The sequence below is a fragment of the Poecilia reticulata genome, chromosome 8 (assembly GCF_904066995.2).
Source record: "Poecilia reticulata chromosome 8, P_reticulata-male-v2, whole genome shotgun sequence".
In the NCBI taxonomy this organism is placed as follows: Eukaryota; Metazoa; Chordata; class Actinopteri; order Cyprinodontiformes; family Poeciliidae; genus Poecilia; species Poecilia reticulata.
Window position 1 is genome coordinate 8605461 of NC_088837.1, and position 22871 is coordinate 8628331.

The 22871-nt window shown below is 43.3% G+C and overlaps 2 protein-coding genes across 2 annotated transcripts; both read right to left on the bottom strand.

The window, feature by feature from the left end:
• znf598 (zinc finger protein 598) lies at window positions 1-11610 on the bottom strand. The gene is made up of 12 exons (XM_008415708.3): window positions 10957-11610; window positions 9604-9716; window positions 8222-8351; window positions 7850-8061; window positions 7544-7761; window positions 7374-7467; window positions 5488-5816; window positions 5324-5399; window positions 4370-5235; window positions 2155-2311; window positions 1677-1824; window positions 1-1382 (listed from the first exon to the last, which is right to left on the bottom strand). The coding sequence occupies exons 1-12, from the start codon at window positions 11128-11130 to the stop codon at window positions 1008-1010; spliced, it is 2892 nt and encodes a 963-aa protein (XP_008413930.1). The 5' UTR covers window positions 11131-11610; the 3' UTR covers window positions 1-1007.
• Window positions 11611-13901: 2291 nt separating this feature from the next.
• On the bottom strand, window positions 13902-16989 carry slc25a17 (solute carrier family 25 member 17). The gene is made up of 9 exons (XM_008415709.3): window positions 16788-16989; window positions 16469-16529; window positions 16322-16388; window positions 16094-16245; window positions 15872-15988; window positions 15169-15317; window positions 14970-15065; window positions 14786-14871; window positions 13902-14172 (listed from the first exon to the last, which is right to left on the bottom strand). Exons 1-9 carry the CDS (start codon window positions 16842-16844, stop codon window positions 14019-14021), a joined length of 939 nt encoding a protein of 312 aa, XP_008413931.1. The 5' UTR covers window positions 16845-16989; the 3' UTR covers window positions 13902-14018.
• Window positions 16990-22871: the final 5882 nt, after the last annotated feature.

Sequence of the window (22871 nt, forward strand, 5' to 3'; positions counted from 1 at the left end):
TACAATGCGATCAGCTTTATTGGAAGTGGATGGAAAACAGTGCACTGATGTACGATTTCCGGGCAAAACCAGAAACCTCAAAACAGAAGGAGAAGCGCTGGCACTTGTGTCGACACATTAAGGTGCTTGATGGAGGTTAAGTTTCTTCAGTCAGACAAATCATAGTAAAATGTGCAATAATTTAAAGCTGGGACTAAAGTCAAACTACCTCAGTCTCATTTCCCAGTGATTCTTAAGGAGAAGCAGAGGACTGAAGACGAGTTTGTTTCGTTGAAACCTCGTACAGTACAACAGCCCTGGTGATGATGGTGATGACGAACATGCCAAGATTACCGGATGGGGATATGAACGGAATGAGTGTGAATGTAAAAAAAAAAAAAAGTTCATAACACTTTAAATATGAACAGAAAAAATTGTTCCAACATCAGAAACAGCTTATTTTCTGTCACATCATGACAAAAAGAAAATCCTTGCACCATGAGCTGGCTGACCACCTTCTGGCATTAAGCAGCAAAAACTAAGCAATTAATCTGTTATATTTAAATAAATACGATGCTAATTACTGGAACTGAATTGCTTAGTTGTTTAACCAAACGGCACCGCTGCCATGCATGCTCATAATGACTCATGTTACCAAGACAAAGTGCTGTTCTCCGTTTAAGTGAAAGCAAAAAGAGCAAGGTAAAAAAAAAAAAAAATCAATCATTTGAATTCCTCTCCAGACCGCAACCCAACTTCCTCCATTATTATTATTGTTATTATTATTATAGTCACAGTTCTGATTACAGACGCTCTCAGTGAGTGCCAGCTGGAGACGTCCTCGAAGGAAGCGGAAAACCACTGGACCAACGCATCGATATAATCTGCCTCAGAGGAAGGCCCGAGGCTCCCTCTGTTTTCGTAAACGGCAAACGGGCTTGCTGCCTCTGCCACGCCTTCACAGAGCTGCAGCTGAAATGTTGCCCGGAAACAGACGTAAACTGACGGGGGGCAAGGGAGCAGCGGGGCTAGCTGATGATGCGGCTGATGGACTGCAAGGAGGGGAACTCCTCGCTTTCGGTGATGTGCAGGGTCTTGTGGGAGTTGAAGTCTTTTGGGGCCAGAACCTGTCGGCAGGTGGGGCACACCTGGCAGTCCAGCTCGGCCGCAGTGTTGGCCGGCGTGGCGGGCGTCTGCCAGGCGTTCTTCTTGTTCTTGTTCTTCTTGCCCCCGCTGGCGCCGGACTGCTTCTCCAGCGCCTTGCAGTCGGCGTGGGCGCTCAGCAGCTCCTGCTGCTTGCCGGTGTCCGGCAGCAAGACCAGCAGCTCGTTGAAGATGCTGTTGAAGTTGTCGCCCAGCAGGTCCTTGCAGCTGCGGTGGTACTGGGCCGCCGAGATTACGCTCTGGAAACGGAGAGGAGACGGTTACAGAAAACAGGGAAGCAGTCAGGTCAGGGTTTTTTTTTTTACCTACAACACTGCAAAACCACAGAATACTGACAAGTATTTTCCATTTAGTTTCTAGTTTCTTAGTTCACTTGAAATAAAAATAAAACCAACTTGGAAGTAACTTTTCAGCAAGATGCAGGAGATTGTTTAAGGTAAATAATTCCTTAATATATTGTTCAGGTTCCACTGGTCAAGTCATTTCACTTATATAATCTATTGAGTACAAAATGGCGAAGGCGCCGACGTTACCTGTCTAAACTGAGCCGAATAGTTTTTGAACTGGTTGAAACTGGACTCGTCGTGGTGGAGATACTTTTTAATGGACTTGATGAGCTCCAGGTTTCTCTGCTGGAAGTCGTCCGGCACCAAATAGCCATTAGTCGGCATTTTGGGGGGTCTGAAAGAAGAAGGATAAAACAAGACAATAAAACAGAAAGCAATTCTGAGGATTTTCAGTTATGACACTGAAGGAGACGAGTATAATGGTTTTTATTGCGCAGGAGAAAGATTAAGACAGCAGTCATTGACTTTCTAGTAGGCTAAAAAAAAAAAAAAATCTTTTTGCATGAATATCTTTTGTCAGCATGGACAGCTGCAACTTGCATACAAGTGCAGCCTCTATATGTAAAATATTTTTTTACAGTTAGCGGGTGCACCGTATATTCAGGTGCGCTCGATAGTCCAGATATTAAGGTAATCGGAGTCGATATTCCTAACAGCTACTCACAGGCTGACTGCGGGCTCCACCACGTTGCTGTTGAGGGGGATTCCTGTGAAGCCTGGCGGGGGCTTCGGGGCTGAGCTTCCCAGTCCGGGCGGAGGCGGGGGCATCGCCGGGGGCGGGCTCGGTGCTGTGGTTTTCACCGGGAAGGAGGTCTTGAACCCTGTCGGATAAACACAGATTACAGTCGCAGCTCTTCGGACCACCTGAGGAGATGGCATCAGATCTGAAGCGCCCAGGTAGTTTAAGCAGCCTGCCAATGTTTTACGGTGTTTGGTCAGATCTGTTGACGTCCGTCATCAAAATAGAGACGTGCTTACCTATTCTATACCGACACCAAGTACTCGTATTTATTCACATTCGATAGTTAACCAGGACCAAACCGTGTGGATACAGTTGTAATCCACAACATGCTCCAAATGTTACTCATCGGAGCAGAACAAGCCTTCTGTAGGTTTTATACATTTATGCGACGCTTCCAGCTGTTTTGACTGATAACCCTGACTGCACTGTGACCGCATGCAAACACCACAATGTCAAGATCAAACACTGGGAGACTTCATAGCTCAATAACTGATTAACAACTTGCTTCAGAGTCGCCTGACTTACGAGGTTTGACTGATGAATGAAAAAGATTGTGAAGAGCACAGAGGTTTCACCCTCTAGACTTACAGTTGTATCACTTTGATTATCCAAACTTTCATTAAAAAAAATCCCTTTAGTTGCTCTTATAAAGCCTTTCGGTACACAAAAATTAAGATTCAAGACAAAATGACCCAAATATATACAATAAGGACGAACAGGTGGAGCCACTGACTGGATGGACGGATGATAAAACAATAAAGCAAGTTGAAAATGGTGAACAGCTGCATTGTCGACCTCAAAATTGAGCAAATTGGAACTACAAAGAACACGCATTTGATAAAACAGTTTCTGCAGTTGGATGACATGTCTTTTTGGCTGTATCAAAACTACTGTATTCCGCAAAACTACAATGGAAACACTTTTCGCATCACGCGTCTAATGTGATTAACAGTGGGATGTTACAGACGGTGGAAAAGATGATGACAGGAACCGGCAGGAGGATTACATCGCGGCATGTCTGTAATGGAAACACACCTACTGTTGTTTTGGATTTTGTTCTTTAAGAACACTGTGCACACATTTGAGAATAAAAAAAAGGTTTAACGTCACTTTGACGATAATTTGATATTAAGACACCCCAGTATACGAGACGTACTTGAATGAATCAAAAAAGTCTGGTGGTCAGAGAAACCATTACGGCGGTATAGACCGATTGATTTTTGTTTATTCCTCGCAAATCCATTAAAACTCTTTTAAATGTTTCACGTTTTGTTGCATGGCAACCACAAACTTGATTGTATTTTGGTGGAATTTGCTCTGGTACACCAAAGTTGAAGATATTTTTGAAGCATAAGAGGGAAAAAACACACAGGTTTTTAAAGTTCTCTGCCCTGCATCTAGCCGCATCCATCTTCCTGTTCACAACTGAAGGAAAGAATCCCCACAGCATGATGCTGCTACGACCATGTTGCTCAATACGGGTGAGTTTTCTGCCACACACGGCATTTGGAATGTCAAAAATTTTAACGTTGCTGTCAATTTTGCTTCTTTGATTAACGCTCTCATTTGCCAACCAGTCATTTAAGATGGACGGCCGTGTCTTGGTACTTCTTGCATTTTCAGATTCTCACACCTTAAATTGTTTAACAACCTAACTCTGATTTATGAAGCTGCTTTATGTCCTCTAATAAAACTCTGAGCCTGTCAAAGAAATATTTTGTTGTAGTGGTGAAGGAGTCACTATTGAACATAAGCAACAAGCCTGAACATAAAAAGCTACATTTTCAGGTAATGATGGAATTCACTCTTTATACTTTGACTCAGTGGACGAATAAAACCGATTTTTAAAAACTCCAATTACTCAAACGTTCTTTGATTGCTTCATTGGAGTTGCATCAACGTTGGACTCGTTTTGGTCGCCTTTTCTGTTTTTAGTAACCTTTTAATGTTTAGGAACTGTATAATCGTTTAGGTTTGTATATTACTGCTGTCATTAATTCAGATTCTAAATATCACTTTGTCTGAAACCGACGAATAAATTAAAATAAAACACAATTAAAATCCAGATAACATGAATTGAAGTTTATAGTTGCTTATTCCGCAGACAGAAGACTTTAACTAGGCTACTAAGTTTCACCTGGAGGAGGTTTCTTGGTCATGAGAGCAGGGAATTCCTCCTCTGGCTCCGGCGCCGGAACCACGACAGGCGGCGTCGTTACCCTCGGAGAATCTCTGCAAACGGCCGACGTCGCGTCAGCAGGACCGCTGGCCGACACGCTGGTTGCCGTGACGGCGCTCGACAGCGATTTGCTCCAGGTTTTCTCGGGGACGTTTTCCTTCTGCGCAGCCGTTTCCACGGAGATCTCGTTCACCGGCGCTGCCGTGCCCGAAACGGCGGGCGCTGACACGGAGGCGGCGGCCGAGTTTTTCTGCTTCTTCTTCTTGCCGGCTTTGGAGGAGTGGGGGTCCAGGTTGGGGGGCGGATTTGCTGAGGACGGGGTCGCGGAGGGTTTGTTGTTGGCTCCTTTGACGGTGAGCAGGGAGGAGATGTCCAGCATGGTGGGCACCGAGCGGAACTCCTGCTGCGTCATTCCGCCGCCGCCGCTGTCGTCGTCGTCAGACAGAGAGGGAGGCGTCGCCTTTTCTCTTTCCCCAACTTTCTTCTTCTTGCGGGAGGATGACGAGTTTGAAGAAGAGAGGAGCTGAGGCCCCGAGGGAGTGGCTGAGACAGGAGGCGGAGCTCTAGAGGGAGGAGGAAGCTGAGGGTTCGGTTTGGCCACAGCCGTGCTGTTGGACCACGCCGAGTTGGCGCTCGCCGCGGGTTTGGGAAGCCGAACTTTGGGCACCAGAGCGGGGAAGTCCTCCTCTTGGAAGGAGGAGTTCTTTTTCGGCTGTCCCGAATAAGCAGGGGTCATCGGGGAGGAAACCGCAGCGCTGGAAAGACTCGGGAACTCCTCTTCCTTCAGCACCGCAGCAGCAGGTGCTGCAGGACCCGGCTTCGTGCTGGAGGGACGAGAACACACGGGAGACATTTCAGCACAACAACTGACTGTCATGAGATGATGAGTTCATTTGGCGAGCTGAGGATTACATCGGTGCTACGGCGGAGGCTCCTAAAGCGGGGAAGTCGTCTTCGTCTCCTGGATTAGAGCTCTTCATTGTTTTTACTGTTACAAAAAAACCAAAACAAAACATTGAAGACAAAGTTGGTAATCTGAAGAAGAAGATAAAGTTACTGTGATTTTATTTTTATACCTGGAGGCTTGTTGCTTGGTTTGATCGGTCCAGTCAGGTGTCTGGGCTCTTCAGGCTCTATTCTCTCCATCCTCTCGTCTCTACAGTGTTTTGAAGTGTTCCTCTCTTGCATCGCAGGTCGCTCTGTTTGCCTTTGTGTCATCGGTCGCTCTGTTTGCCTTTGTGTCATCGGTCGCTCTGTTTGCCTTTGTGTCATCGGTCGCTCTGTTTGCCTTTGCGTCATCGGTCGCTCCATCTGCCTTAGCATGGCGGCCCGCTCCGTCTGCCTCTGCATCGCCATTGATGCTCTTAAAGCTGCTTCGACCTGACGGTCCTCTTCTTCTCTTTCCCTGCACAGATAAGACGAACAGCTTAGAAATGGAGCTTTGGAGGTGAAATGTGAAGACAGGATAGGCTGAGTGCAGCAGGACTCAACTAGGAATGCAAGTTATCGATTAATGAACTAAAGTTGGCTGACTAAAGATTAATTTATAAGTTGCCATATTCTTAAAACCTGAGTTGTCAAGAAAAAGACAACTCATGTTTTCATGTTGTCTTTCCACAACATGAGAAAAAGGGATAAATTTTTCATAATACACTGAATTAAATAAAAACACATTAAATTTCAACATTATTTGTGTCTGCTGTATTAAATACTGACTGAATAAACTAAATCGTGGTTCTGAAATTATTGAGCTTAGACATAATTATAAAATACAACAAACCATGAATCTCTTAGGTTGCCAAATAGAAAACCAAATGATGAAAAGAATAAAATATTTGAAACACTTAATTTCCCATTAACAGAGAGGCATTCATACAGAAGTACTGTCATGTGGTTGCTTTTGAAGGAATATTAAAACTTGGCTCCATGAAGTGCAGTGGCGCAAAAAGTGGGTATGGGGGATGGGAGAGCGAGTGAGGGTCGCTCCTTCACTCTATCCCGATCTACGTTTTCGCATCCACCTGAATAATGTGTAGTTGCACCACTGATCAAGTGCATTAACTTACGACAGAATCTAAAAAAAAAGTGAAACTAAAGGAGTTTTTTGAGTGTTAATATTTCAAAACAAAACCGCGTAAAAGTGCATTTTGCATCTCATGTCGGACTCTGGATCGTTTCTCTTTCCCGGTTTGGAATGGCCGGCCGCCATATTTGTTTCTACATCCGAGAGCCGGCTCAGCTTCAGGATGACCAGCGGCGCCCTCTTCTGGATGGTGGCCAAACTACAACACTAAGTTCCGTAAGTGGAAGTTATTAGTTTATCCATTGCAACAAATTTTTATATTATAAATTATTTTCATCCCTAGACTTAACTGAATAAAAAATGTAAATAAAACTTAAAAATAAATAAATAAATAAATAAACACAAGTACATACAAAAAGTAAAAGATTAACGCACATACGTTAAGTACCTTATGATAACTCACTCTGTGTTAAAAGCCAATGGGGGAAAAGTGTGTTTTTAAACAAAAAAGAATATTTTCATCTGATCCAAGACCAATCAATGGTACGTAAGGTTGATGCAGCTCCGACAAATAAGGGGTGAGATTATTAAGAGAATTAAAAAAGAAAAAAGAATAATAATAAAAAATAACATACGAAACTGAACTGGAAGCCAGTAAAGAAAACCCCACCAAAACTGGAGGTATGTGTTCTTGTTTGCTATTGCTCGCTAAAAGTCATGTAGCAGCATTTTGTACCATCTGGAGAGGGAAGCCAACTCAAATCAAAAGAGAGTTGCAGTACTGCTTTACTCCTATTACACACTGATTTGTGTTGGCATATCAAATTAAATGCTGGTAAAACGCAGCATAATATGTAATATGATCCAAGTTTGTGGTTGACATTTGCTGAAGTTCAAGGGAACTTTCAATGGATCCCAGGGCTGATCATGCAAACTCACCGGGAGTATCTCCAGCTCTTCTGGCCCATCTGCAGTCTTCCCCGTCCTCCTCGATTATGCCGCGTTTCCTCATAGTCCTCGCCTCCAACCATGCCTAAAGAAGAGCACGACTATTCAAGCCCACCGCCTCAGGAACGTCTTTTTAGCTCGACAAGACCACAATGACCCACCGTCGTTCCTCCTCTGCTGCCTCGGAGCGTAGTTGAACTGCAGGTCGATGTGGCGGTTCTGCCGGGCCTCTGCTCGGTTTTTGCTGTGCGCCGCAGCCTTGTGGGCCTTGTAGTCGATCTCGGAGCGGAACGCGTGCGTGAACTGCTCCGTGGCGCAGCGTCCTTCCTCGCACAGGTAGTGGCTCTCTCTGAAGTGCTCGCTTAGATACCGGTAATCACTGAGGACAGACGGGCCAGTAAGAAACTCAAGCAGGAACGCGATGAAACACACGCGTCGCGGGTGGATTTTCATTCTTCTGCAAACACCTGTAGTATTCCTGCGAGCCGTCCGCGTCGCAGAAATGGCAGAAGTAGTGGTCCCTGCGCAGGTGCTTGAGCAGCTCGTCGTTGTCGAGGTAACGCTCGTCGCAGAACTTGCAGAGCGGGTGTCCTCGGTGACTCGTGTCGTCCGGATCGCCGTGCGCTCTGTGCCGCGCCAGTTCCTTACGGTTATACCACTTCCGCTCATAAGAGAAGATCTGGAGAGGCGGCAGGTTTTCAGAACACAGTTCACTTTTTAATATATTTGATCACTGGATAAACTTTTTGCGACCAACAACAGAGCTCTACTACAACCACCTGATCTGATTTTACGACAGAAATACTGGATTTTTATGGATCAGGGAGGAGCTCATATACCTTGAGATGTTTTGAGCAGAGCTTGCAACAGAAAAGCTCATGCTGCTTCCTCATGTGCTGCTCCAGCTCCTCAAATCTGGAGAAAACTTTAGGCTCAGGACATTGGATGCACTCCGACAGCAGCAGACGCCTGATTATAAAAATAAAAACACATCAAGAAAAAGCAAACTTAAACTCTGAATCCACAGCTTGAAAACTCATCGCCACCTTGTGACCACAGAGTCACCAGCTGCAATATTTCAGCCACTTACAAGAATGCAAGTAAGTGGCTGATGAGTTTTCAGCCACTTACTTGTGGCTGAAAACAAGTAAGTGGCTTGTTTTCAGCCACTTCATTACATCAAGCTTTTAGTCCCTCTGGAAATCAGGTATTTCTAACATTCCAACATGAGTTGTGAAAAAACTGTTTCATCTCATAAACCGTTGTAAAAAGTTTTGTCTGCAATTTTTTGCCACAGTTTAGTTTTATTCAATCAAATGAGGGTCAGTCTATAGTCCGTTATTATTTCAGCTGCAGCTCCAGTTTGACCAGCAGCTGCATTTTGCACAGACTATATTTGTGTGCATGCTCTGCAAAACTGTGCAATAGGCCGTGCCCGTTATTTAGTTCATCCAATGACTCAACCTCTTCCAGTTACATTTACAGTGAAATGGAAACTGTCGATGCCGCTTCGTGTCTGTCTGTGTCATGTGACCTGACTGCAGAAAGAGAAAGCCTTTGATTTAGAAGGAAGTGCTTAAAAGAGAGCAGCTGAAACACTAGTCTTAAAATATTATAACATTCAAAACTAAATGCTATAGTTATGAAGTATTTTATGGTACACATGCTAATCCAAGCCTTGACATTCAGCAAACTGATCTGCATATAAACATAACGAGCAGAAGCATTACACGAGTCAAGAAGGACTAAACTTTGATTTTCCATTTGCCTATAATTTAAATATTTCCAATGAGAGCAAAACCAGAGTCTGTGTGCACAAACCTGCCGAACACAGCTGATTCCAACATGGACACTTTAGAAAACAGAGATTTTCTGCTGCATTTTCTGAGTCAACAACCAACAGTTTTACGTGCACAAAAAAGAAAAAAAATTGCTTATTAAAGTAAGAAATGTTGGTAGTTTGTCTGTTATTCATGTATACAGATGTGCTAGCTAACCAGATACTACTACAAAAGAAACAGTTGTTTTCTGTAGGAGAAACTAAAACATCAGTGAAGCCGTTTCCTCCCCTCAGCCCCCAATCAATTATTTCAGTTAATGCTACTTTTTCAATATCTTAGTTGCTAAATTATCAGGCATGCAAAACTCTGGCATCTTGTGTTTTAAAGCATTATAACAACCCCAGGGCATTAAAAACAGTAAGAGCAGAGTCTTTCCATACCTGTACTGAGAGTGGGTTATTTCGTCAACAAAATATATGTCGTATCTCTTCTCAAAGGGAAACTGCTGATAAGGCAGAGCCTGAAAGGTCTTCAGCTTTTTAACAAACACCACCTGGAAGAGCATGACAGGAAAGGTTCAACTAATGACACCCAAAAAGTTAAATTTTATTTTAAAAACAAAAGGAAAACAGCTGTTTAAACTTTAAACTAAAAACTTAATGTTCATGATGCTACCAATATGGAAGATGATTGATTTAAAACAAATTCTGAGGTAAACTGCAGCCATGACATATTCAGTTTAAAATTTTACATTTTTCAAGAAAACACCAACTTTCTGGTAATAGAGAAGCTACCAGGTTAAACCACACAGAGAGAGTTAGGAGACAGCGATGAGTTAATTTCCTTTTACAAAATTTTACGTCTATATCCTGACTAAATCCAGAAATCCTAAATCAGGTTTCACACCTTTCCAGACTCAACTTTTAGAGATTTTCCAGTAAGTGGATGTTCTGTCTTGGTTATCTATATTTTCTAGAAACCAGGAAGGAATACAACCCAGAGTTTGTAGTCCAACCTTATGATAAAGGACATACTTGTTTATCTTTTACATTTTTAAAGTTAAATCAAGTTACAAATCATGAAGTACAAATTGTTTAACATCACCTTTTGAGAAGATTTTATGATGTTTAGCGATTTATTTGATGTGTAAACTGGTGTCTAGCTTTTTAAAATAGTTTTGGGTTGTTTATAGTTTTTCTACTTTTTTAAGTTCCCAGTCACCTCAAAAGAAAGTTACGACACCCTGAACCCTCCTATCTACTGATATTGTCCATTTAAAGCATCTCTGCGTATTTAAGAATAAAGCTGCAGTTTGAACCTAACATCACTAAGTGTTGAAATCTCTCACGTTTCCCTTACATTTGTCCAAAATGTAAATGTTTACTAGTCGGGCATTAGCAATTAGCAAGTTAATTACAATATTAGTGATGTGACGCTAAATTAAGACATTGACATTAAGACATAAAAATATTAGATAACATTTTTAGCATGTCTTCATTCATTGATAAACACTGAAGCCACTTTGTTACGTAATAGTACCTAACTTGATAAACCAACACATACTGTTGTGCTGATGTTAGCATTACCTGCTTTGCTCGGCGAGTGACAGCTACTAAACGTAATTTAAACACAATAAAGCTACACTATATCATTTCCTGTCGCAGTTATACCTATTGTAAATTCTTTTAAGATACTATTACACGGAAGCAGCTTTTAATACTTAGGGAGGCTAACATGACGTTGAGGCCTAGCTAGCTCCAGCCCCGGGCCAGAGTAGTAAGTATAATCCGCACCTTGTCAAGCTCCTCGCGGCAAACGGCGCAGTACTTCTGGTCGCAGAGTACCCTCATCTTGGTGGAGCAGCGGTAGCACACCGGGTGATCGCATTTACCCAAAGCGAAGATGTCGATGTCCTGGCAGCACAAGACGCATGTCTTCTCAGACTCTTTTACGGTTGTTGAGTTCATGTTGATGGAAAAAAGGAGCTAAAGCTTAGAACTGTTTGGGAGCGTCTCGGCAGTGAAGTGCTTACGTAACGACGAAAGTGTGAAGTACTGCCGGTTATAGCGTCACGTAACGGTTGGAGTGCCACAGATCTAGATAGTATATGGATGGGCCGAGGTCAGGACCACAGCACGCTAGTTACGCCTTTTTCAGATGTGGGATCTGCGCATGCTGTCATGGCTGATCCATGTGTTGTGCTCTGGTGTTCACCGGCACGGTTGGGCTTCCGTAAAAACCTTTCACACGCCTCAGTCAGTGTTCTGGAAAACGTTCGGACTCTGCGAGACTACCGGAACAACAGTAACCTGAAGCTAAATATGAACCCAACTAATATAGTACCTTTCTAATTTTTTCGACCCCTTAAAGCACACTATTTTGAACAGTTAACGTTTGACAATTTTCTTCTACGCTGCCGAGATTGATATTTCTAAACGCAGGATAATTTAAAAAATAACTGTTTTGTGTTATTATTCAAACTCTGTGATTCCAGGAGACATGTCCGAGACCAAGAAGACTCCACGCTCTGCACTACATCCATCCATCCATCCATTTTCTGTACATCCTTGTCCCTTGGTGGGGTCGGGAGGGTTGCTGGTGCCTATCTCCAGCTAACGTTCGTGGACAGGTCGCCAGTCTGTCATAGGGCAACACAGAGACACACAGGACAAACAACCATGCACACACATACACACACAGTCACACCTAGGGAGAATTTAGAAAAAACAAATTAACCTGACAGTCATGTTTTTGGACTGTGGGAGGAAGCCGGGGTACCTGGAGAGAACCCACCATGCACAGGGAGAACATGCAAACTCCATGCAGAAAGACCGGGGCCGGGTATCTAACCCATATCCTTCTTGCTGCAAGGCACCAGTTCTACCAACTGCGCCACTGTGCAGCCCCAGATGCACTACATATTTATATTACATCATATAAACGAAAGGGGTATGAAAAAGAAGCGCTACAGTATGTTTCTGTGTGATTATTGATTAAAATGATCAAATCAGTCCACCAGGTGGCAGGAAAAATCTTTGGTTCATTTTCAATAACTGCTGTTTACATTGAGTGAAATATATCTTTAATTTGATCTATTGTCTAAAGCTATTAATTGCTTCTAAGGTTTCCAAAGGCCAGTGACTGTGGAGCAGTCTACTTTCTGAAGGCGTTTTAAAGATTTTTTCATTTTTCTACCTTATAATAGATTAGGAATATCCTTTATTGTCACACAGTGGAGAAACTATATGGGTCTATCGGCAGCATTATTTAAATTACAGCATAATGTACCTTTAGACAAAGATAGATATGGATAATAGGAAGTTTATTCAAAATTGCAATAAATGCTTAAACCTGAACTAATTACTTTAAAATTATATCATGCTCTTTAAGCTGTTAATAGTTTTTCATACTGAATGTCACATTTTTCTCAATTTGCTCTACAGTAGCCAGGTAGAACTGTCGGGCAGTTCTTCCTTTGCCTCAATAATATTTTAAGGTTTTAATTTGGACTGATAGCTTTTCCACACATTTTATATGAAGTTCTTGTACCTGATCAAGACACCATATTGCTCAGTGTATTTTTGAAAGTGTTACCAAGTTAATTTCGATCAGATGAACACTTTCTACAATGAGAAATGGTACAGAAAATAAGAGAAAAATCTGAGGGAATATGAATAGTATGGAGAAATACATGTCCAATTTCTAGACCTCCTGATGTTTGTAAATGACTTTGATTTTCACATTTTAAACCTTTAAAAGCCTTTGAACGCATTTGAAGTCTCAGATTATTCAAAGGGGATTATGAACATAACTGTCAACATAATCCTTGTCTAAATATCAAAAGATACTGAAAAAATGGTTAATAAAGTTTCAACAAACATCAGGTGTGGACAAAAAAGACAAAAAATATTCCACCTTTCTGAACAATTTGATTGCTTTTACGAAGTCGGTATCAAAGTTTAGGTTTAATGAGAGCTGCTGAACAAATTCATAAACCACATAGACAATCAACCTTAAAATCTGATGTGAACCAGTTTATGTTTACTGTGGGATCACCAATGGAAATACCTTATTTCCCTGTCTCTGTATTTCTACATTATCAAATTGACGATGAAAAGTCAATAAGACTGAAAACCAATTACCTAAATGAGGAACTCGTGTTATTAATGCTGAGGGAAAAATTGAATGAGTATAGACACTTACAGGGGGAGATCTGATGTGCAACATTACCACACTTCTTAAATCACCATCCTTTAATTTCTTTCAAGACAAAAACAGAAGTTTTGTTGGTTCTATCTACATAACCATGTGTATGTGTGTCTGCCATACGTAAACAGACTGAAACTGATTAGACTACCCTTTAGAGAGGGAACAGATTGCAGAGAAGAATAAAAAGCTAAACTCGCGCTACAATCCTTGCCTCACTTGGTTTCATCCATAAGGTGAGCTAAGTGTGGCCCCAGCGCTGGACGCTGGGGTCATACCCAGCGTCCAGCTGATCAGATACAGAGTGAATGTAACTCTGCATCTGATCCATTTATATGATGTGTGTCTTGTAACATTTGATCATTTTTCGGCATTAAAGCCTGCTTTTATATACAACCAAATCTCATTATTTCTCAAGGTAATTTACACTCAGGGGTTCTGATCGGGTCCTGAAACTGGTTAACGGACCTGGTGGATCACAGAGACAAAAATGAATTAACTCCAACAGAAGAAAATCACCATAAAACATCAGTAGTGGTTTATCATTTGTTTAGTGAAATATTCTTAAAAATGAGGTCCTGTCCGGTCCGGTCATCATCACAGTGTGTTTCTGTTGTTAAGTGTCCAGGGTTGCATTTCTGGTTGCTGGTTAGCGTCTCTTGTAGTGGCCGCTGCTCAGTCCCATAACTCTGAAGGTGCTGCTGGAAATCTTCTCATAGAGAAGGAACATGAGGGCAGCAGTCAGGACGGTCTGCAGAAGCTTGGCCTCCAGGCCTTTGAACAGACCCGACACGCCGTGTTTCCTGCAGCAGAGAAACCGGTTGAAAACGGGACAATTTGTGAAGACGAGATGTATTTGGGCTGCAATTCATGATTGACACAACAGTCTGTTGGTCTGCTAGCGAACAATTACGGTGCTTCGCAAAATCGTTGAAACTTCTTAAGCTTTTGCATATTTTGTGTGGTGCTACAATATAAATAGAAAAATGTTCTTAGCTCCTTTTACTCTGACACCCCTAAATTAAATCCAGTGCAACCAATTTGAATCAACAGACTAAGTGAGATCGTTTGTTGACTGGAAAAGTACTAGTCGTGCTTAATAAAAAAAGTCTGGTCCATATTTAAGAGTGGCAAATAGAAAGTTACCACGGGAAGGATTATAATCTCTTCACGTGAAAAAAAAACAATAAAAAGAGACATAAATTCCTGCTTCCTGTATATCGTAACCTTGAAGGGCTTAAAAACCAGTTCTAGACTGGTTGTTCCACCCTTTTTCACTTTTCCTGAGAAATTTCTGGTAATTCCCTTGCAAGTTCACACATGTGCTCCATCTCAAAATAATGCAACAAATCATAATTCATTCTGAAACAATTTCAAAGTAATCATCGTAGATGTGCGTAGTTTGTGAAAACTCACCTGGCTCTGTTCACCAGTAGACCCTGAAGGGTCTGCAGGCTGGACAGCAGCGTCGACTTTTCTGTCGGTGTGCTGACCTGGCCGAACTGTCGTTAGGGAAAGTATGGAGAAAACATACAGTTGGAGCCAAAATGTCCTCCAGTTCTTTCGATGAAGTAATGATGGATATACAAGTGAGACCCACCCTGAGGATGGACTGCATCATCTGCAGTGGGTACGTAACAGTGGTGGCGACGGCTTTGGCGACCGCGCCGATGATGAAGGCCTCCAGAGATGAAAGCTTAGAGGGTAAGGAAGAAAAGATCTGTCGTATTTTTTTTTTATTACCAAGCCTCTTTCCGTCCAGATAACGTGAGAATCCTGCTACCACCTTCCAAGCTCACCTCCCTGGAAGCCCCTCTCCTCAGCTGCCTCTTCAGACCTTCGTAAATCATGAACTGAATAGCGGGGTTGAGCACCAGCAGCAGGGATGGGAAGGTGCCGTTCCAGAGGGCGCCAACACCTTCTTTATGGATGATCTGCTTAAACGCATCTGCGGAAGTCATAGAGAAGGTTATGTCAAATGGTGCTTCGCAAAAATATTTATGTCCCTTGAACTTTTTCCACATGTTACAACCGTAAACATCAATGCTGTTTCGAAGCATTTAATGTGGTGGACCAATACAAAGTAGTAGTGCGGGTAATTGGGAAGTGAAAATACTTTTTTTTTTTTTTTTACACATGTATATGTAAAAATTATAATGTACATTTCAAGAAAAAGAAGGTGCGCTGGTCAGATTAGACAAAAAAAAACAATGTTTTGGGGGTTTATACAAACTTACTGCACATCATTCTTGGCACATACAGCAAAATATGTTGTGTGGACGTTTTTCTTCAGCAGAGACAGAAAAAAATTAAAGGTGCGTCTAAAAATATATTTGTGCAAAAACATACCAAACTTAATTTTTTTATTTATACAGAATAAAAACACATTAAAGCTTAACAAAATACACTAAAGTTTGTGGCAGTAATTGAACAAAGATCTGAAAAAGTTCAGAATACGACTGATTCTCCATGGAAATGTGAACTCAAAGCAAATCCCTTTACCCAGGATACCAGAGTAGTTTGTGGGCCGGATGTCTGAATTGTGAAACTTGGAGCCTTGGAGCTTCAGCCGGGTATTGACCACCCACAGAGGAGTGGTCAGTAGAACGTTTATAACGCCTGGAAAACATATCGATAAAAAATGTAAAGCTAACCTCACTATCTGTTTGTAGACTTACTCATACACAAGAAAGCTTTCTGTGATATAGAAGGAGATCGGTTTACCTGCAACAATGCCTACAATGAGGTCAGTGCTGGGGGTTGACTGCCTGCTCTTCAGCCAGCTGGCCTTCATCCAGTGGAAGCAGTAGAAGTAGACAAAGTTGGAGCAGCAAAGACTACAGATGACAGGGAACCATCCTCTGTAGGGAGCTAGTCTGCAGAGAGGCAGCAGAAATGCCGTTTCATTTCTCTCATAATTCAGTTGTGATTTGTTACAATCATTTCACTCACAGTCCTTCTTCTTTCACAATGTCAGCCAGAATAGCAGGTGTGGATTTGGCCTTCCTGTTTTCATCCACTGAACGCAAAGAATTTTTTTTTGTCAATATCTAGCATTTAAACTCCATCTGCAAAGGAAACTACTCGTCCACGTCTTACCTTGAAGCCGTAACCTGGCAGTATCCAAAGGGAAGAATACTGTCATCGCAGTCACGCTTCCCTAAAACGGACCGAAGTCAGCATTCAACACAAGACTGACCCTTGTACGACAACACCGAACTCAGCTAAGAAAATTACAAATTTAAAGCGACGCAAATTTCTATAGCACAACACCACCTCAAAAATCAAAGACATAATAATATCTACATAGTTATCAAATTAACTTTTATTCGGCTGGGTCATATGTCACTATAGGTAACTGACAAGAAAGCTTCTTTCATAGTAAATGAAAGAAGCAGTGAAAGTGAAGCTAACTTACCACGGCTCCTGACACAGCATGAACCAAACTCTCATAGGAGAAAACCTCGGCGGTCATTTTCAGCTGTCCTCTTACTCCAAGCTGCTCAAATGATGATAACCTTCTGTTTCACTGCTAAACAGCTGTCAACATGCTCAGCTACCCAACGGTTCGCTGTTTTCCTTTTTTTCTTCACACTTCCTCGAAGCTGCGGCTCACAGAATGGGATTGTGGGTACTGTAGTTCCATGCCCGATTTCAATGCTAAGTATTTAATTTGGATAGTTCATAAATATACATTTCTCACTGTGTAATATGTATAACTTCCTTTGCAGTGACTCCATCCATCCATTTTCTTCCGCTTATCCAGGGTCGGGTCGCGGGGGCAGCAGCTTCAGAAGGGAGGCCCAGACTTCCCTCTCCCCAGCCACTTCTTCCAGCTCCTCCGGGGGAATCCCAAGGCCTTCCCAGGCCAGCCGAGAGACGTAATCCCTCCAGCGTGTCCTGGGTCTTCCCCGAGGCCTCCTCCCGGTGGGACGTGCTCGGAACACCTTACCAGATGCCCGAGCCACCTCAACTGGCTCCTCTCGACGTGGAGGAGCAGCGGCTCTACTCTGAGTCCCTCCCGGATGACCGAGCTTCTCACCCTATCTCTAAGGGAGAGCCCAGCCACCCTGCGGAGGAAACCCATTTCGGCCGCTTGTACCCGTGATCTCGTTCTTTCGGTCATGACCCAAAGCCAGTGGCGCAAAAAGTGGGTATGCAGGGTATGCAACGCATAGGGGCGCAGCACCAGAGGGGGCGCCAAAACCCCGTCTGGAGGGGGCGGCACGCCAATGTTCTCCCATACACTTCAGCGCGCCTTACCTCGCGCACATAACGAGGTAAATGTAGCGAGTTTTACCTTTCACGTATCGTCGCCTCGGGGGGGGGGGGGGGGGGGGGGGTGTGTTGAGTGAGCGTCGCTCCTTCACCCTGACGTTCCTTCCCTCGGGGGGAAGGGGGGCGCCGATCTATGTTTTCGCATCCACCTGAATAATGTGTAGTTGCGCCACTGCCCAAAGCTCATGACCATAGATGAGGGTGGGAACGTATATCGACCGGTAAATCGAGAGCTTCGCTTTTTGACTCAGCTCTCTCTTCACCACGACCAGTGGCGCAACTACACATTATTCAGGTGGATGCAAAAACATAGATCGGCGCCCCCCCCCCCACCGACCGAGGGACGGAACGTCAGGGTGAAGGAGCGACGCTCACTCAGCCCCCCCCCCTCCCCCGAGGCAACGATACGTGAAGGGTAAAACTCCCTACATTTACCTCGTCATGTGTGCGAGGTGAAGGAGCGTAAGGCGCGCATTAGTGTACGGGAAAACATCATCGGCGCGCCGCCCCCTCCAGACGGGGTTTTGGCGCCCCCTCTGGTGCTGCGCCCCTATGCGTTGCATACCCTGCATACCCACTTTTTGCGCCACTGACCACGACGGACCGGTACAGCGCCCGCTTCACAGTAGACGCTGCCCCAATCCGCCTGTCGATCTCCCGCTCCCTTCTTCCCTCATTCGTGAACAAGATCCCCAGATACTTAAACTCCTCCACTTGAGGCAGGACGACCCCCCTGACCCGGAGAAGGCACTCTACCCTTTTCCGGCTCAAGACCATGGCCTCGGATTTGGAGGCACTGAGCCTCATCCCGGCCGCTTCACACTCGGCTGCGAACCGCTCCAGTGAGAGCTGCAGATCACGTTCCGATGCTTTGCAGTGACTACTTTTTTTAATTTCCCAAAGTGCTCTTCGCTCAGTCTTTATCTGTTTAATTATATTTCATGCCATTTGTTACCAGTAACTTTGTGCTTCTTTTTTTTCTTTGTCAAGCCCTTTTCTGTTTTTCCGTCTTTAGCTCAAACAAAGTCATGCAGAACTAACAATTATTGCCTTTACGTCAGTTTACAGTGGGGTTTTTTCTCGCTCAGTAAAGGTGCTCCTGACCCCAAGCTACTTTGTTTTGAAATATGTCACTCCAGGACAACAGCAATAACTTTGTATTAAGAGAAAATACAACCAAGTGGTTAAAAGAATGGTTCCTCTTCACTGCTGCCACTTGCTTGCTCAGGCTTAGGAATTGCTGCAAAGTTAACAACTAAATGCAAATAGCTGGGCAAATTTAGATGGGACAACTATAAAATGCAATGAACTGTGCATTGTCATTAAGATTGGACTGGACTGTATATAAATGGATCTGACTAAATCATTGGATAGGAATGGAATTAACTACATTCAATATAACTGTTTACAAACTGGACTTGATTGACGTGTAAAACGTCTTGAGAGGATGTTTTTGGTGAATTCATAGTAGACAAACTGGAAAAAATGAAAACAGCCCGACACTGCAAGTGTTTTCACGACAACCACATCAGCAACTACTTTAGGCATTTATTGTGATTCAATACAATATTCAAATGCTTGTTTAGATATTTTCTTAATATCTAAACAAGATGTGGTAACTGCTTCATACTGTCAGTAAAGGTTTTCAATCTTGTTTCTTCTTGGGCAGCTTCTGCAAAGAAACTTTACAGTTGCTGGTATGTTTAGCCTGAATGTATTCATAATGTGCAGTAATTGTGCGGCAAAGCTAAAGATGTTTGAGGGCCGCACTGGGATAACTCGGGGAATTCTAAACTGTCCGACGCGTGCTTCAAATAAGTCCAAGCCGCTTCTTTGTTGTTGCAATCAACCATTTATTTCACTTTGATTGTCTTACTTCAGATCTTACACTGACTGACCAGGCCAAACCATCCAATAGTGCCAACAATAAACGGCATTAAAACACGGTCAACAGAAATTATGACCACCCGGTGCACCCACTTCCTCAAACATAATAAGCCAGCACGCCAGTATGGCTCCCATTCATACCTTCAGTGACAGCCACGCCCACCTCGACACACCCACCACCCAAGTGTCAAAGGCATGCGCTCCCGTCACCTCAATAATCATTCATTTTATTCATATGGCTCTTACATTCCGGCCCCTAATTATTACAAAATAATTATCTGAAATGTTAACATGTAAGAGACAAATAATCATAAATTGTTCAATATTAACTTATCTAAATCTGTCTTTAAGAATAAGCAATCAACCAGAGAAAAGGAAGTCACTAGTAATGAGAAAGCAGAGAAAAAAGTTGTTAAAATGTTCATGTTGTCTCCGCCTCCTGAAGCAGGCACAACTTGGTAATGGGTCTTTCCAGGTAGTTTGTCTTTGTCTTGATGCGAACTGACCGCACCAGTCCTCCTTTGTCAGGAACAATGTTCACAACTCTACCCATTAACCAAGAGTTGCGTGGAGCAGAGTCATCCACGATGAGAACGACATCTCCTGGAAGAAAGTTCCGTCTTGTCCTTTGCCATTTCTGACGCTCTTGTAGTTGAGGTAAGTATTCCTTTAACCAACGCTTCCAGAAGAGATCCGCCATATATTGCACTTGTCTCCATCTTCGCCGAGTGTAAATATCACTCTTGGAAAACACTCCTGGTGGCAATGAAGGCATGGTCTTTAACAGAAGAAGATGATTTGGAGTTAGTGCTTCCAGGTCGTGGGCATCAGTAGAGGCTTTGGTTATAGGTCGACTGTTTATGATGGCCTCAACTTCGCAGAAAACCGTGTGAAGACTTTCTTCATCAAGACTCTGTGTTCTCAGAACAGAATTTAACACTTTCCGGACAGATTTAATAAGGCTTTCCCATGCACCTCCATGGTGTGAACCAGTAGGGGGATTGAAAGACCATTTTATTCCTTTCTGAAGGAGAGTGTTACTGATGAGAGTTTGATTCCATCTTTCAATTTCTTCTCTTAACTCTCGTTCAGCTCCCACAAAGTTGGTTCCATTGTCTGAACGTAGCTCCAGCACTTGACCACGTCTGGCAATAAATCTTCGGAGACCATTGATGAAGGAATCAGTATCCAGTGACGACAGCATCTCCAGGTGAACTGCTCTTATTGCCATGCAGGTAAAGATGACTCCATATCGTTTTAACAGGCTTCTGCCACGTTTTATTTCAAAGGGACCAAAACAATCCACACCCACACAAGTAAATGGGGGTTTGTCTGGATACACTCGTTCCTGTGGAAGGTCTGCCATCCTTTGACTTCCTGGTGCAGCATGGAGTCGTCGACATGTCATGCATTTAGATAGGATCTTCCTAATTGCAACACTGGCACCAGGGATCCAATACCTTTGACGTAGTTCAGCAAGCATATGATTACGTCCACCATGGCCTGTCTGATGATGTATGTGGCGCAGTAGGATTTCAGAGATGTAAAGGTCTTTAGCCAATATGGCTGGATATTTAGCTTCAGCAGGCATAGCTGCTTTGCTTAGCCTTCCACCAACTCTTAGTACACCACCCTCAAGAACCGGATCAAGCTTATAGAGCTGGCTTGTTTTCTTCACACGTTCATGTTTCTGTAAACTCATCATTTCCTCTGGATATCGCCTTTTTTGACAATAGCAGATGATGGCACTCTCAGCTTTTCCAAACTCCTCCACTGATAAGGCTCCCAATGCAACCTTTTTCTTGTACACATTCATTTCTTTCTTCAGCCTTTCTTGAAGTGTAACGTCATCAAGATCAGAGTCGGCAAAATCCAACTTTAGTTGTGCTCTCTTTTGAGCTAGTTTGGACAGCAATTGTTTAAACCTGAGTAGCCACCCTACCATTGTTTTCAGTTTGGCCCAAGAAGAAAATGAATGAATGAATTTCATAATTGGGTCCACTTGTTCATTGGTGCATGTCACATTAACGGAAACCAATGTCTTGACCTCTGGATCTTCTGGATCCTCCAGAGCAAAATGACTTACGTCCTCAGGATTTGCAGGCCATTTCCTTTCAGGGTCATGAAGAAACTTTGGTCCAGACACCCAGGTATCAGCCTTCAAAAAAGACTTCACACTTGTTCCTCTGGATGCCAAATCTGCTGGATTAATACTGGTAGCAACGTACCTCCACTGTGAGGGATTTGACAAACTGAGTATCTCTCCAACTCTATTTGTCACAAAGGTCTTAAACCTCAATCTTTCATTCTTGAGGTACTTCAAAACTGAAGTACTATCAGTCCAAAATACTGAGTCTTGCAGTTCCATCCTTAACTCCTTCCTCAACAGCTTATCCATACGGCTGGCAACCACTGCAGCAGTCAACTCCATGCGAGGGATGGTGGTGGATTTCAGTGGAGCTACACGGGCTTTACCCATTATAAATGCACAATGCACTTGTCCATCAGCATTATACTGCAACAGGTAGCTCACAGTTCCATATCCATTCTCGCTTGCATCACTAAAATGATGAAGCTGCAAACTTGTGGCTTGTCCAAAGTCCTGTGGTTTCAGACATCTGCTAACTCCAAACCGTTCAAGCTGATGAAGTTCTTCCAGCCAGTTTTTCCACTTCTGGGAAGCATCATGTGGCAAGGGATCATCCCAGCCAACGTGTCTTCTGCTTAGATCTTGCAGAATCCCTTTTGCGACCAAAACAACTGGAGCCAGAAATCCAAGAGGATCGTAGATGGAACTTACGATGGACAAGACTCCTCGTCTTGTCAGAGGTCTGTCTTTGAGGATGATCTTGAATTTCAGCAGGTCTGATTGTACACACCACTGTACACCCAACACACGTTCCATTGGTAGATCATCATTATCCATATCAAGGTTCTTCACCTCAATGGACTTTTCATGCTGTGGTATAGCAGTAAGAACACTGCGTCGGTTACTTATCCATTTGAGAAGTTGAAATCCGCCGTTCTTACACAAAGCACGGAGTCCTTGGTATAATGACACAGCTTCCTCTTCTGTACTTACAGAAACCAAACAGTCATCCACATAAAAGTTGTGAAGCACAGCATTTATGACATTTGGTGTAAACAGTTGTTGATTGTCCTCTGCACACCTTCTCAGTGCAAAACATGCACAGTTTGGAGATGATGTAGCTCCAAAAAGGTGTGCAACCATTCGGTATTCCACCAGATGCTGCTCATACTCTCCATTTGGCCACCAGAGAAATCTCAACAGATCAGAGTCAGATGGTGGTACTCGGACCTGATGAAACATGGCCTC